The sequence below is a fragment of the Mesocricetus auratus genome, unplaced genomic scaffold, assembly GCF_017639785.1.
Source record: "Mesocricetus auratus isolate SY011 unplaced genomic scaffold, BCM_Maur_2.0 Super-Scaffold_100004, whole genome shotgun sequence".
NCBI classification, from domain to species: Eukaryota; Metazoa; Chordata; class Mammalia; order Rodentia; family Cricetidae; genus Mesocricetus; species Mesocricetus auratus.
The window spans coordinates 106,175,453-106,188,691 of record NW_024429189.1 but is presented as its reverse complement, the minus strand read 5'-3'; the positions used below and the strand labels follow the sequence as shown (position 1 = coordinate 106,188,691).

At 39.8% G+C, this 13,239-nt stretch overlaps 1 protein-coding gene across 15 annotated transcripts in view; it reads left to right on the top strand.

Annotated features, from left to right (window-relative positions):
- Tasp1 (taspase 1) overlaps positions 1-12,683 on the top strand; it is a 219,382-nt gene extending 206,699 nt beyond the window's left edge. For 14 of the 15 annotated variants that reach the window (XM_021226385.2, XM_013112393.3, XM_040746378.1 and 11 more), the window contains one exon: positions 11,746-12,683. In XM_021226385.2, the coding sequence (XP_021082044.1) occupies positions 11,746-11,838 (93 nt within the window). In that variant the 3' untranslated portion in view covers positions 11,839-12,683. The remainder of the gene's footprint in view (positions 1-11,745) is intronic. The other variant, XR_005877447.1, reaches the window with a different exon arrangement.
- The last annotated feature ends 556 nt before the right edge of the window (positions 12,684-13,239 follow it).

Here is a 13,239-nt window from a genome sequence, read left to right as displayed (position 1 = left end):
CCCATCACGGCATATGTTTACATATGCATAAACACTCACACATATGCATACACACAGTGAGACACACACTATATAAATTTAATACAATATTGATCAGAGTAAAGATTATAAAAGGTCTCAAGATCTCAGAACTTACCGTTAATGTGACATCAGGTGTGTGTCTCTACATAGCCTGTCAATATACCCACTGACTGAGTCCAGTCTGCCCTCCCTGAGGCAGGAACAGCTTTGCTCCTCTGTGGCAATCCTGAAAAGCCCCATCCACTGAAAAGCCCAGTCCCCTGCCTTCATCAACACTAGCTTCAGGTGTTGCTGGGTCTTGAGATTATCCTAAGAGCATTTCTTCTAAAACTGAGGTTTCTCCCAAGGAGAAGGGGAAACAAACTTCTAGAACCGATTGTGATTTTAATTGATTCTTATCAGGGCTAATAAAAAGATCTAGAACATGGGTTCAAAGAGATTTCATTGATGCAAAACGTAGATTTAGATATATGGGATTTAAAATTATTTTAAATTACATTTACAAGATCATCTTAATACATGTCAGAATCAATTCAATATTGTTGAGTTAGTTTAAAAACAATTTTTTAATCTATAAGAAAGTTGAATCCCAGAGAACTAGTAACTGGAGACTCTCCAACCTGTTGGCAGTAAGTAGCTCACAACTCGTTCTCTGAATTGTAGAATCATTCTAAACGGTTAAAGTTTGTGGCAGTAGCTTTTCTAAGCAAGCCATGTTTCACTCTGAAAAACTTTTGGGCGTATGCCACTGCAGTAAAGGTGTGTCTCCAAGTTAGATTTAGAACCCTTTGTGATAGGGCATTGTGGGAGTCAAAAGCCCTAAATTTGGAGTCCAGACACATTTATTCATGATTCAGTTTTTCCACTTCCTTTCTGACCATAAGCAAACCACAATACCATTCTATCTTGCTCATTTCTCTCTTTTTTTTTTTCCTTGAAAAAAGTAGGTGTAGCATACGTCTGTCTACCAGTAGTGGTATTTTGAGATTTCATTGATTCCAAAGCAGCACGGACTCTGCAACATTATATAATTATAGGGATCTCTTATTTCTAGTAAGATTTCACAAGGGACTGGTTTTTACATCCTATAAAGATAAATTGCCCTTGAGTAAGGTTCATGTGTGCTTTATTCCACTGTCCCCTATTAAGAGCACAGAGTAAATATTTGCTAAATGGTGGAAAGCTTTTTATCACCTTTAACAAAGGGAATATTCAGGATAAATCTCCGTATGAATGGTTAGTTACTGTAGTGTTTGCCACATTATGTGGGCTGCCTCACAGACTTTCAAGCGAAAACTGGGAGGGAATTCTTGTGTGAGTTTGCCTCTGATCGAAGTGTGGTGTCAGCAGGCATGGTAAGAGAAGAAACCAGAACAGCTCTGGTGGGGCTGAGACATGCTGTTCTCATCAAGCAGCATTTTCATCTTATTTTAAGGTTCTATGGACATTATTTTATATGTGAGAACAATAGAACATATTACGCTCTTTGTAGCCTTGTTTCAGTGCTAACAATAGAATTTACCATACTACTTTCTTTGCGCTTCATCCACATTTGCCAGTCCATCTTTTATGTCGTTTACATTTTGCATGTGGAAAATGAGGTAGGGAGAACATACAGCAAAATAAATAACGTATGGCATCAATTCCTCATTTTGCTGTTATTTCTGATTTATTGAACATAGGAATAATGTCTTCACATTGCTCTGTCCTACTTTTTACTTTTAATTTAAGACAATGATGAAATTTCTTTTTATTCATTAATAGGGTTAATAAAAGCTAGATGAAACTAGCATCTTAGGGTGTTAAAAGATGACTCAATGATTAAGAACATTGGTTGTTCTTCTGGAGGACCCAGATTCAATTGCCAGCACCCACATGTCAGCCCACTCCAGTACTAGGGGATTCGATGCTCTCTTCTGGCTTCCATGGGCAGCAGGCATGCATATATACATAGACATACATTCAAGCAAAATAAAAATAAAAACTTAAGTACTGTATGTAGTCTTTACTAGGTCTTCATTTTGCATTGCTTAGTGTCTACCATGAAATGTTCAGAGTCAAGTGAATACCTTCATCTTTCAGCCTGCCAATGAGTTCTTATTCTATAAGATATACATACCATTTAAGACTATATTAAGAAAGTTCATGTACAGTTTTTAGCTAGTAGAGTACATCTGCTTTCATGATGAGGTCTGAAATCCAAACTATTTTTAGTTAACTACATTCCAAGGTTTAATGCCGCACACAAAGAATGCTCAGAATATATTTATTCACAAGTCATGTCTCCTTGAGAGACAGCGCTTGAAGGAGATGGGCAGGAACTTCTGGGAAACCATTGTGGGTGGTGGTGTGTCTTGATTCAAGTCATTAAGAGACAGCAGGGAGGCGACGAGCTCACAATAGAAGCGTGCTAACCAGGCACAACCTCACCAAGACACAACTCTCTGTGGTTGCTTTTTAAATGTCTATAATGTTGCCAGCAAAAGAATACTGAGACTTACTCTTATTGCGTTAAGTATGAATTGACTATGATGGGCCTGAAGACATGATTCAACAGGTAAAGGCACTTGCCACACAGACTGGCATCCTAAAGTCAATCCCCAGAGCCCATGCGAAGGTAGAGAGCATGAGTAAGGAAGTTGCCCTCTGACCTGTATATGTGTGTGTGGCTTGCCCTCCCCCAACAATACTTTTTTTTTTTTTTTGACATACCTGTGTTAAGGATGTAAGGTTTTTAGCCTGTAGTACAATCTCAATGAACCAGATTTATGTTGCCCAAGTAGCAAAGTGGAAAATAAAGGAGAGAAGTTTAACTTGGATTTAAAGAGTTGTTACTTTGTAAACATACATATTGTTCCAGGTTATATTTTGAAAGCTCATGTGGCACTATCATTACATGAAAAAAATAGAAGTCCTGGGGCTCAACAATTTAAAAATACATTTTAACAGCACATGATAAAATGGTAGAGGAAGGGAGTTATCTTTCTCTACCGAAGGATATGCTAATGAAAGAGTAAGCTTGTTAACTCCCCACATCTTATTAAGCCAAAGTCCTGAAGGAAAACACACAAGCAAAAGAGTTTGTCCTAGTGTTTTCCAAATTTCTCCTGCTGCTGAATTCATCAAAATTTCACAAAGGTAACAGCCCAACAGATACACAAGGCATACAGCCTCTACTTGATCATGACTCTGGCTGCTGATGTCTCTAGTGCTCTCTGGAACATGTAGTCCAAGAGAGGACAACTGTACAGTAAATGAATGGGTGAAGTCAGATGATATCATTTCTATATCTTATATCAATATTGGGAAATATATAGACATTCATTTTTATTGAGGATCCACAACTTCAATATCTTGATTATTTCATTTATATAAACATCCTCAAAATGAAGCACTTTTATTACTCTAGTCAAAAACACTAAAATATAATAATTAGTAAGTTTTAAATGTCAAATTTGCAATTATCATTCAGCCAGTCTTGCCCTCCATCTCCACCACACACACTTTTTAAAAGAATTCATCATTCACTTAGCATATGTGCTGTGCTCCTATCCTGTTTAGGCTATCCTTTAGGTGCCAATGGAAAAAGAGTGTACAGGTGGACAAAGTTGCCTTTCCTTGTGGAACTTTTATTCCAGAAGACATGGGTGATGTGAGTAAGCAATCATGATTGGTTAGATGATGATAAGGACTTATGAACTACTGAAGTAGAAAGGTTGGTGATAGTGAAATCAGATGGGTCCTTGAGTGAACTTTTTAGAGAAGGTAGCATTTGAACAAATATCTGGCAGAAATGAGTAAGAGATGTACACCAATGCTAGAAGGAAAAACTTAGCAGTGAGAACAACACATGGTCCTGATGCAGCTGTGTGCTGTGTCATTTAAAACCAGTAAGAAAGCAGGGGGATGATAGAGCAGAGAACAGGCAACATTTGAGCTTAGAGATGGTAGAGACTGAAGCCTATGGAACATTGCTGGCTTTAACCTTATCATTTTGAAGTTTCTATAGATTATGGTCTGAATTCTCTCCCCAGAATTGATGACTTCTGTTGATTTAATATTGTATTCTGTCTTTCCAACAGTGTTCCATGCTATGAGGTGATTTGTCAGCATTCTCCCAACTACAGGTTAGCTGTAGTCTTTAAATTGAGTTAGGTTTCATGTTTGTTTGAACAATAATATTTAATATTTATTGATACATGTTTTCTTTGTATTCACTGTCTCATATAGTCCTTACCAGCTTTATGATGAATGTTATGCTTATATTCATTAATGTGGAAGCTCAGGAAGTTAAGTAACCAAGAGAGTTCATATAGTATGTGCAGAGGCCTGGCTTGTGTTAGTTAAGATAATAGAAGCTATTATAACAAGAAAACATCCTAGTGCATCGTCACTTAATCATAATGCAAGTATATTTCTCATTTACATAAGATGAAAAATTGAGGTCTCTGATTGGCAAAGACTCTTCTAATGGTCATGTGAAAGTCTCAGGGTCCTCCTGTCTTCACAAATATAAGATCATCCCAAACTGATAGAGCTGGGGCAGAGGAAGATCTTTACTAGCCTTGTGATGATGCATTTCACTACGGTCCACTGACCTTTCTGTCATATAACCATGCCTAACTGCAGAGGAGGCTGTTTTACCCAGAAGAAAAAAGATCCATCCAGGAAGCCAAGACATTCTGAGTCTGTACATAGCCATTATGATACCTGTGCAGATTTTTGTGAAATGTACTTGTTAGAGAGTGATAGTACATCAGCATTGTATTTTGAAATGCTAGTTTGTGAGTTTCTCCACTTCCAAGTCTATTTCATTTGTCCTTTTTTTTTCTGTTTGTAAATGCCTTCCTCACTTTGACTATAGTGTCTTAGCTCAGTTTTCTACATTAAAAAGAAAAAGAAGACCAAGCCCCAGAAATGCAAAACCAGTGAACAAGATATTTCTGAGAGATCACTTTTATTGTGTCTGCCTTGATGTTTTCCTGACTCCACCCAAGTCGGGTAATGACTTGATAGTCATCCTTTGACTGTTATGGAGGATCTACAGTCTAAAAGTGGGAGCATAGCTGTCTTGTGGAGAGGCAGAGGATCAAAATATAATGACTAAATAAAGGCTTCCAACTTTTAAAGTTAGACTATGTGTTTAAAATTAAATCATGTGCTTGTAGCTTTCCTAGAAACTACAAAAGAGCAGGCACTGAGGTGTTCTTTTTTCTTTTTTTTTTTTTTTTTTTTTTTTTTTTTTGGTTTTTACGAGACAGGGTTTTTCTGTATTGTTTTGGAGGCTGTCGGTCTAGCCTGGCCTCGAACTCACAGAGATCCACCTGCCTCTGCCTCCCGAGTGCTGGGATTAAAGGTGTGCACCACCAACACCTGGCCTGAGGTGTTCTTAAACGATTTTGAAAGGAAGTAATCAGGCTGTTTTTAGATTAAATATCAAGTAATTAAATTTTTTCCTTAAAATATCACTTAGAGTTCTGATGCCGATTGTATTTAGATTTCTAAGGAGCTACAGCCCTGAGCACATTGGCTTTTAGCAGTCAGTCAGCTTATCTACAAGTCGTAGTTCTTCAGGCTCCTTAAGAGCAAGGGCCTGTGTGCTGTTCCAGGCATTGACAAGAAACACTGCAGCTGTATAAGCCCTGTCCTCCACTGCTGAAGAGCTTTCAACAATTTGCACCGTTTCCCCAAATGGAAAAATTTAGTTGATGCTTTTGAAAAATTAAAATCTGAAACGGATTGTTACTGTGGAAAAGTGGCTTGATTGACTTCTGAAGTAACCTGCTAAGTCACACTAGTTCACACCCAGGATCCTCTGTGTACATTAACAGCCCTGGAAGGTGTGTTTCTTTGTCAGGCTTCAGAACAGGTATAGGGAATGCTGAGGCGCACATAAGTGAAAAACTGAAAAAGAAGTCAGAATCAGGAGATGGGGGAGAAATGCTCAGATGGCTGTCACAGCGGTGGGGTAGCTGCTTGTCTGAGTTTGTGACTAGAGAAAGCTTTTCCTGAACAGAGTGAGGATATACTATGGAGCAATCACTGTATGATGAGAGACAACCCCAATGAATGTGCTTCCTACATTCTCATTAGTTCTAAATTACAGTAAATTGAATTGTTTAGAGAGCTGGAATTTACCTTGTGAAATTCCCTTTGCTTGTAAAAATACACACGTTTGCATAATCCCTAAAAATACTCAATTGCAAATTTTCTGGTGAGGGCTGAAAATGGTTTAATCCTCAAAGTGCTTGCTACACAAACAAGAGGATCTGAGTTTGAATCCCTAGCACTGTAAAAATCTGGGTGTGACAGCTTATTTCCAGCTCTGGGGAGGTGGAGAATAGAAGATTCTTGGGCCCTGTTGGTCAGGTAGTCTTCCCTGTGGGTTAGTTCCAGGTTCAGTGAAAGTCCCTGACTCAAAAAATAAGGTGTTGAGATCTGGAGAGGAAACACTTGGCATCATGCTCTGGCCTCCACATATGTACACACAGATCCTACTGATTTTTAGTTAATCTTGTTATTTTTAGTTGCTATGGCCTGAACCTAGGGTTTTACACATATGTATGCTTGTTTGTTTTGTAACTCAGACTGGCATATAACTCATGCTTTTCTCTTTTTTATGAATTTTTATTTACATTAAAAACAATCTTATTTTAAAATGAGTATCCCAGTTCTCTCTCCCTACCATTCTCCCATTCCCTCCACCATCTCCCCATCCCACCCTCTATCCAGTCCCCAGGGAGGGTGAGGCCTCTCATGGGGGTTCATCAAAGTCTGTCACATCTTTTCCAGCAGGGCCTAGGCCCTCTCCCATGTCTGGACTGAGAGAGTATCCCTCCATAGGGAATGGGCTCCCAAAATCCATTTGTGCAACTAGGGATAAATATTGGTTCCACTGCTAGAGGCCCCATAGACTGCCCAGGCCTCCCAGCTGACACACGTTCTGGGGGCTTGGTTCAGTCCTATGCTGGTTCCCCAGCTATCAGACTGGGGTCTGTGAACTTAACTTGCTCAGGTCAGTTGTTTCTGTGGGTTTCACCAGCATAGTCTTGACCCCTTTGTTCATCACACCTCCCTCTCTACAACTGGATTCCAGGAGTTAAGCTCAGTGCTCCTCTGCTTCTGCTTCCATCAGCTACTGGGTAAAGGCTCTAGGATGGCATGTAAGGTAGTCATCAATCTCATTATAAGGTAGCCTCTCTACTATTGCTTAGAGTCTTAGTTGGGGTCATCCTTGTGGATCCTTGGACATTTCACTAGTGCTGGATTTCTCTTTAAACCTATAATGGCTCCCTCAAGTATCTCCTTTCTTGCTCTTTCTCTATTTTTCCCTCAACTTGATCTTCCTGATGCTTTTCTTCCTCACCTCCAAAATCCTAGGATTATAGTTATGTCCACCACATTGCCCGAGAAGTGCCATGTCACTGTAGAAAATGGACTACTTGGAGCATTGAGAGTTTCAGACACACTGCAAGAAGCTTGGAAATACACTCTCATATAATGATTGATAGGACATATAACAGCTTGTATTGTTTCTAGGATGTGAAACATGCACTGAAAGCTTTGAGTGTAAATAGACAAACTTTCAGAATAAAATCACTTATTGTCTGCGAAGATCATGCTGATGGGTGAAACTGGCAAATTATTGGCATTAATAGAATTTTACTACCCATAATATCAATATCATTTGAAAAAAAATTTTTGAGACAGGGTTTCCCTGTGTAACAGCTCTGGTTGCCATGGAACTCACAGAGATTGCCTGCCTCTGTCTCCTGAGTACTGGGATTGAAGGTGTGTACCACCACTGCCTGGCTGAAAATAATTCAGTGTAATCACAAATTTTCCTGAGCTAAGTAGTGGTTTAAGGAAAAGAGGCTTTTAAAAAGTTAAAATTTTTGGTGGGCGGTGGTGGCGCATGCCTTTAATCCCAGCACCCAGGAGGCAGAGGCAGGCAGATCTCTGTGAGTTCGAGGCCAGACTGGACCGACAACCTCCAAAACAATACAGAGAAACCCTGTCCCGTAAAAACCAAAAAAAAAAAAAACCAAGTTAAAAATTTTGAGTCAAGTTTACTAGTTTAACTACTTTATCTGGTTGAGTATTTCTATTATGTACAAGTAGCTCAATTTATAGACATCCAGCTGTGTATTTGTAGCACTTTGCTCATGTGCTATTACTGAAAAGCTCCAGAACTTTCTTCTCCTACCCCTTTTTACCTCCCTAACTTTCCTAACTTTGTGGCTTAACTTGGCTTTTTAATGTGTTCTGCTGTCATAAACTTTGTGTTGGAGTGGTAGTATTCCCAGGACTTTAGACTGGCCATGTATGCTTTTCGAAGCACAGGGTTACATCAAGTCCCACAGTGCCCACAATAAAGGATTTTGCTCCTTCAAGTTCAGGATCTTTATCTTGGTCAACAGGAAATCTGTTCCTTTAAGACCTGACATGCCCAATTCAGTTTCTAGGCTGTTTGACTATATTGTCATTCTTTAACGACATCAATTAATACATTCTCTTAAGCCTGGTATCCCAGTGGATTTTGTACAATTCTCTAGGAAGTCTGGGGACAGATTTTCCTGTAAGCCTCTCTCTTTTTGAACTAACCTATTTAAACTATTCCAGTCTGTGAATGGACGTAGTGAATGTATCTTTCTCCTTTAGAGAACCACATCATAAGTTAATTCCTTCTTAGTCCCTGTCTTAGGGTTTAGTTAGAGTTAATGTTGCTGCAATGAAACACCATAACCAAAAGCAGGGGGAATGGATTTATTTGGCTTACACTCCACATCACTGTTCATCATCAAAGGCAGTTAGCGCAGGGACTCAAGCAGGTCAGGAACCTGGAAGCAGAAGCTGATGGGGAGGCCAGGGAGAGGTTCTGCTTACTGGCTTGCTTATCATGACTTGCTCAGCCTGCTTTCTTATAGAACACAAGACCAGAAACCCAGGAATAGCACTACCCATAATGATCTGGGTCCTCTCCCACAAATCACTAATTAAGAAAATGCCTTACGGCTGGGTCTTATGGTGGCATTTTCTCAATTGAAGTTCCCTCCTTTTGGATGAATCTAGCCTGTGTTAGATTGGCATAAAAGTAGCCAGCATGGCCCCTTGTGGACAGCTACTCTAGCTAAGAAACGATCAATGATCATTTCTGTGCTCTCTCTCTCTCTCTCTCTCTCTCTCTCTCTCTCTCTCTCTCTCTCTCTCTCTCTCTCTCTCTCTCTCTCTCTCTCTCTCTCTCTCTCCCTCTCTCTCTCTCTCTCTTCCTCTCTCTCTCTGTCTCTCCCTCCTTCCCTCCCTCCCTCCCTCTCTCTCTCTTCCTCTCTCTCTCTCTCCCTCCTTCCCTCTCTCTTTCCCTCTCTCTCTCCCTCTCTCCCCCTCTCCCTCTCTTTCTGTTCCTCCCCCTTTTCCTTTACCTCCCCCTCTCCCTCCCTCCCCCTCTCTCTTGCTCCTTTCTCTGTGTCTGTGTGTGGTTACTGTGAACTATACATAACACAGAATTTATCATTTGAATCAGTTTCATCAAGCACTAGATAATCCACACTGTTAGGAATTGTCAACACATCCATCTCCAGAACTTTTTCATCTTCCCAAACTGGAAATCTATACCCATTTCACATCACCCTACCACACCCCATTCCCTTCTCTCAGTCGCTGGCAGCTGGTATTCTAACTTTTAATACTTAACGAATTTAATTATTAAGTGGCACTTATTAGTAGAACCTACTATCTTAGTTCTTTGATATCTACTATCTGGCCTATTTTACTTAAGATAATGTCTTCAAGGTTCAGTCATGTCCCTGCCTTTTTAAGGATAAGTAATATTGTATGTGCACATTCCACACTTTGTTCGCCAGTGATAGCCGTTTGACCTGCTTCCACCTTGAGTCTATTGGGAACAATGCTGCTGTGAAGGTTGAACATTAATTTGTATACATTGTGCAGATATCTAAATTAGTACTTCCACTTTATGAGGGGAGCTTGTATACCCAGTAGTGGAGTTCTTAGATCATCCTTTAAGGTTTTAGAGCCTACCACAGTCTTCCATGGTGCTTCTGCTTTATGCCTGTGTTGATGACTGTAGGCGGTAAACAGGAATAAAATTCGTTGGATTCATTTCTTGGGATCCTTTTTGTTTAAGACCTTAAGTTAATAGGTGACACCCATGGGGGGGAGTGTCATCTCCTGATGAATGTTCTTATCAATACTGAACATTGGGACTTGTGAGAGTTGAGCTTTTTGTGCTTAGTGTGATATAGGTCACTGAGTAGCAAGGACAAACTCTCCCCCTCCTACTAGTTATTCTTCAGTGACCAAAGAAGCTTCATAAAAAGCTTATCTCGGGAATGATATACCCATGTGATAAGACTAAGCTGGCCTCCCAGGTATAATAGTAAGATCAGACTCTTTGATTTGGCTCCCAGAAGCTTAAGTCTGGGAAGTAACATCAGGGATTACTACGTGGATAAGACCTGCCTTACCCAGCTTCACACTCCAGAGTCAACTTGCTTATTCCTGGACATGTCAGGTTGTCTCCGTACTTGACATTCCTGATTCTCTACACCAAGGTTGTTTAATTTCAGCTCTTCTTGTTGAACTTAGTCAAAGAACCAACAAGCTTACTATTCAATCTAAAATACATGCTTGCATCATTTTTGATTCATGAAAGCCTGTCGGTCCTGCCCTTGGCCAGTTTACCAGCTTCAACTAACAACCTCATCCTATGGCCTTGAACTCACTTTGCTTTAGTCCTTAGGCTAAGTTTATTTAGAGGAAGAATTAGAGAGTAGTAACTGAAGATTATGCACCCCACACACATTAATTTGTTCCCTTGATTATGTAAAAGAGGCTAAAAGAGGAATAGTTTTCCTGACCCTTTGTAGCAGTATTTACTGTCTTTTCTTGGGTCCCAGCATACTTTAAGTGGTGGTGCAATGCTCAGCTTATACAGACCCCTACTATATAGTACACAGATGTCTTCTCTTAGCCTCTTTAGTCAGTGACCTATTTATGATAGTCCCCAGGAGAAATGCCACCTAGCTTCAGTGACAGAAATAGATGTTCTCAACCTGAGCAATTGACAGGCTGTGATCCAGTACACCACATAAACCACAAGGAAGCCATGCAGCACAGGCGCAGTCGGACTCCAGGACAGACCTCTTTAGCCTCAATTTTGTGTTGTCAGTAATCCTGTTTTTCCCTTACTAAATTTTCACTGTTATTTTATGTTATTTCCTTATTTGCTTTTGACTATCTAAGCTTTTATAAGCTACTTTAGGCACTGAAAGAATAAATGACATCTGAAGATCAGTATTCTCATTATTTATTATTATTATTATTACTATTATTTTGTGGTGAATTTAGAGGATAAAATGTATACAGCTGACCTGTTTTTAGGCAGCTGGAATGTGCTCTATGTAGTTGTCATCAGAACCACTCTTGAGAAATCCAGAATATTCTGTGCTGTTGAGGTATTGGTGTCTCCATTAGCTTTGCATCACTATGACCTGGTGCTGTGCTTGCTTGTAGCAGATGCCCAGACAAATGAACATCATTGAGCAATTTAAAACAACAGGGCCTGCCACTCCCGAATGTTGCTACCATCACCTCCAGTGGACACTGAGAAGCAAAGTGAAGACACGGTGTTCCTGAGTTGGCTTCACATTTGTTAGATGCAGGACCTTTGCTTGCCCCTCTGACACTCTTTCTCTTTCTTTGCAGACTCACATTTCAAGACTCCCTCCTGGTGCTGTGGCAGGACAGTCAGTTGCAATCGAAGGTGGAGTTTGTCGCCTAGAGAGCCCAGTCAACTGACTCCAGGCTGAATTTGAAGTGTCTGAGAGGCATTTCAAAACCTGTGCTTTGGGCTATTTAATGGAAATGGGGTGTTTTATCTTTGTTTTGTAATTCCTATTGCAACCTCGGGCACTGCTTGGGACACAAAGTGCTGCTATACTTAGTGCTGGTTGACACGAGTCTTTGATGGATGAGCAGGAGCATGTGTGGGTGTGTATCCGTGTGCAGTTTGTGTGATTGCTTCTCCCTGATGGCTAGGATCTCCTCAAGTGTAACCTATGACAGACACTGATCAGATCTTTACAAAAATGTGTGCTTTAACTGTTTACAAGTAAAGCCTAAATTTGTGGAAAACTTCATTTCATAAAAAGGTATCAACTATGGTGAAGAGTGAATCTACTTGTTTAAATGACTTGACCTTCATTTCAGTCCATTTAATAACGGTAATCAGTAATATGGTGTCAGTTTAAGTGGATGGTGTGGTAACTTAAACTGTTGTTTTCATCCCTCATACAGGGCATTTTTCCTTGAACAAAGAATGGTTTCAGTGAAACAGTCTAGTGGAGAATTAAGGTCCGAACCTTTAAAGTAATAGTCTTATTGATAAAGTTTGTACTTTCCTCAGCTGTTTGAAGCTTAAGTGTTGCATAGCTTTGCGCCGTGTGTACTGTATTATGAAAGAATATGTAAAGAGAGTGTTTAGTAATGCACAGTCTTAATGTGTGTATAATGGAATGTTATTTACATTGGAACACTGTAAATAAGAAAGCAAAGTTTATGGGGAAATTCAATATTATCTTTGTTTCTTGTTTAAATATATTTTTAAGATAAAGGTACAAAAATAAAAGAAGCATATTACTGGCTACAGTGTGTGACTGCTGGTGACTTGTGTTTTATTTCCTTTGCAAAAAAGAATTAGATCACTACCCATCTTGCTGGCCTACCCCATGAAGCTGCAGTCAACAATAAGAGAGAAGGAAGTCAAATGTAAGATGATCGAAGTCTCAGTATAGAAGCACCTACAATTTCCATTGCAACTTGATAAAAATAACAAAGGGAACGAGCAGAAACACTTTGCTTTGAACAGTTGGAGTGGCAGCTGAAAGCTCAATGGTGGCGGTTGATAAATTGCCCCTAAATGTTCTATTTAGAGACTGGAGCCACATAAGAAAACCCAGACTTTCCTTTTATTTATTTATTTTTTTAATGTAAGAAGTGGTTATCAAGAAGATACTAAAGATAGACTCACTCGCTCAGGGGGAGGAAGTTTCCCTGCAACATATAATCATGGCTCTGGGCGGTAACTGATAAAGCCTCAGATGAAATTATATACTTGGCATGGATGTATGGGCAAATTATAAAGGAAAGACAACCAAAATGAAGAGGGTGTAAATATGAGTGATTGGAGAGTTGCTGATT